Source organism: Oculina patagonica, chromosome 5 (genome assembly GCF_052425735.1).
Source record: "Oculina patagonica isolate OP01 chromosome 5, crgOcupat, whole genome shotgun sequence".
NCBI classification, from domain to species: domain Eukaryota; kingdom Metazoa; phylum Cnidaria; class Anthozoa; order Scleractinia; family Oculinidae; genus Oculina; species Oculina patagonica.
In genome coordinates, this window is record NC_135762.1 from 10360898 (window position 1) to 10363843 (window position 2946).

A 2946-nucleotide genomic window follows, 5' to 3' on the forward strand; every position below is an offset into this window, starting at 1 on the left:
CTTCCAGAACTTAAAACGTAGTTTTCAAGTCGTCAAAATTGCAGTGGAAACGTTTCGGATACTTTACCTCAGTACGAGGAACGACGGATGCCATAAAATCAATAACAAGTTAAAACAATGAACAACTTCTTTTAGTTGAACAATTTATTCATCCATATTATACTTGGATCATGAATAAACAATACACAGCAATACCGACCTTTTGCCTCTATTTATAATTAACAGCTCTACAGAAGGAGAGGATAATGCTGCCCAAGCAGTTTCGTTACAAAGAACTGCTTTGCGTTAAGGATTTACCGCACTATTTGCAGCTCCTGAATAATTCCCCTTTGTTCTAAAGCCCTTCTATTACTGTAAGAAAGCTTACATTTCGAACACCTAAACATTTCCTTTAGTGGATTGGAGTACCGGGAGCTGGACACGAAAACAATTACTGGATTAACTGCCGTGCTTACAGTTGGAAAAACATAATAAGACAAACCTTGAAGAAGTATAGACGAATCTTTGGTGAACAACAATGGAAAGAACATGTTAAGCAATATATACACACACAATGGAGTCCAGCAAAGGAAAAAGGTAATCACAATAGAAATGAATATTTTCATGACAACCTGGTTTTGTTGCCTATTCCGTATTCTTATGCTGTGAATTTCATCCGCTGGTCTTACTCGTGTTAAACATTTCATAATTCTAGAGTAAAGTATAATTATCAAAATAAGTGGTACGCAGTAAAATACTAAAAGGCCTACGGTATAGAATATATAGAGTTCCGTGTTACTCCATGAAGACGAAAACTTACAAACTGTTTGGCGACCTTCCTGCACGATTTTAGAAAACCATACGTACGGAAAAAGACTTAATAGCGGGAGCACCCATGAGAAAAACAACAAAACTCTTCGAAGTCGTATTGTTACCCCTCTAGCCTGGAAAGGAAGTACAATGGCGATAAATCTATCCACGACAATGAGAACAAGGCTAAGAATGGAAACACCCTGTGAGACAGCTCTTGAATACATTCCCAGTTTGCATACAAACGTGGCCATCGAATCTGCGATGACGTGTTTCCTTGAAAGCATCCCGTCAGTAGCATAGAGGGGCAAGTTGGTCAAAGCGGACAGTAGATCAGAAACTGCCATGTTCACGATGAAATAATTTGTGCTTGTTCTGAGAGTGGCATTCATTAGGAAAATCACTGTGACAAGAATGTTGCCGACAAATGCTGAAATACTAACGAAGAAAATAACTGCCGTGAGCGTCGTCGAAACGATATCAGAACGCGTTGCTGGATCTTCAGTATTATCAATGCTGGAGTTGTTCATGTTTCCTTGTCCAATAGTTTTGTTTCCCCCCAAATGTGCTGACAAGAACTTATGGTGAGCTAGCAAAACCTCTTTTACATTTAACTGAAGATAAAATGCTTGTGTAACAGCTTTTCAATGTTATCTTTTTAACTTCGCGGACAAAATACGTGATGGCTTAAGACTTCCTATGCACCTGTCTATGGGCCTTAATGTATTAACAAAAACAACTTAAAAGAGAAATCTAACTTCTGAATAAACAGAGAATCATAAACTTGGCACCAAAACACTTAAGAAATTTAGCTCGTGGAAGAAAGTGGAAGTCCAGCTTATTTTAAAAGCTGCCAAAAGGGGCCAAGAAACTATTTCGTAAATTGTTTAGTGATACACGACATTTGAACTTTGTCTATTCGCAGTATGATTATATACAGTAGACCGTTTTCGAAGAGCATTTGAGATAAAGAATTATCTTCCTATCAAAAGCGACTCAAGCTCAATTTGTTTTACCTCTCAGTGCGAAACCGTTAATGTGTGCGAAAAGATTTGTTAGATGATAAAGTATCATTCGCTTTACGTGATGAATTTTGAAGGATTCATGATACCTTCTTTATCCATTGAGTCTTGGGGCGTTGTGAATTAGACATCTAGTCAAAACAAACTGCGCCAAAATCGTAGGTTTCGTATGTATTTTAAGAACGCTAAATGGATATAGACAAACTACAGATAGAAAATGCTTTTAAGATAAAACGCAGTGGTGAAGGTGTAACCAATCAAAATGTTCTGCCATACTGTGACAAGACCAAACAATTGTATGCAAAACGTAGAATTATCAAAGCATTTAATGATTTCACCCGGGCATAAAAAGCAATTTGATAGCATTTGCTACAAAGTTAAATTAAGTAAGTGCACTTACACATCACGCTCCATCAACAACGTTTCTGCCGTAAAACAATAATTTCGAAAATGGATAACGATAGTAATTTTGATTTTATCGCAAATTAAGCCTTGCCCTATTTCAGAGAAAAAATATCCGATTTTCCATACCCTATTAAATATCTGGGCCCAAAATCGATACCCTAATTAACTGAGCCCGGATCTACCTAAGAACTGCCTCAGTTTGCGTAAACATTTGACAAGGGCTTCGAATTCCCCACGTCTTAAAATCATTCCCATTTTGAAAACAATCATTAAAATCAAAACAGTTCCGTCCGAAAGTTATACCTTATTGCTGACCGGAGTGCACAAACCCTTCCCTTTTCTAAGACCAAAATGGTCAAACCCTATACCCTCTGGCTATTTCAGACCAAAACGGTACGGGAAATCATACTCATTGGCACCCCCTCTTCCGACGGTGAGTAAGACCTCCATTTAGCGGTCACTTGTATTAAGCGGACGCGGTCACCATTATGGAAAAATTTAGGACACATGTACCTGCCATTGACCTTTGTTGATTTATTGAAAGCAGAAACATGTTAACATTACAAGAAGAAGATACAATTGCTGTAAACAACTTGAAAACATCAATTTTTCAATGAAGCCGACATCATGTTGCTTCTTTTGTGATTTTGCTTGAAATCAAGGTTCAATTATCGATAATGAATTCGCTTTATGCATCAATTTTCGAAATCCTTGGGAGTTTTTGTGACAG

At 37.5% G+C, this 2946-nt stretch overlaps 1 protein-coding gene across 1 annotated transcript; it reads right to left on the minus strand.

Annotated features, from left to right (window-relative positions):
• Positions 1-200: 200 nt before the first annotated feature.
• On the minus strand, positions 201-1444 carry LOC144654847 (substance-K receptor-like). Its single transcript, XM_078515067.1, has one exon. It carries the CDS (start codon positions 1317-1319, stop codon positions 294-296), a length of 1026 nt encoding a protein of 341 aa, XP_078371193.1. The 5' UTR covers positions 1320-1444; the 3' UTR covers positions 201-293.
• Positions 1445-2946: the final 1502 nt, after the last annotated feature.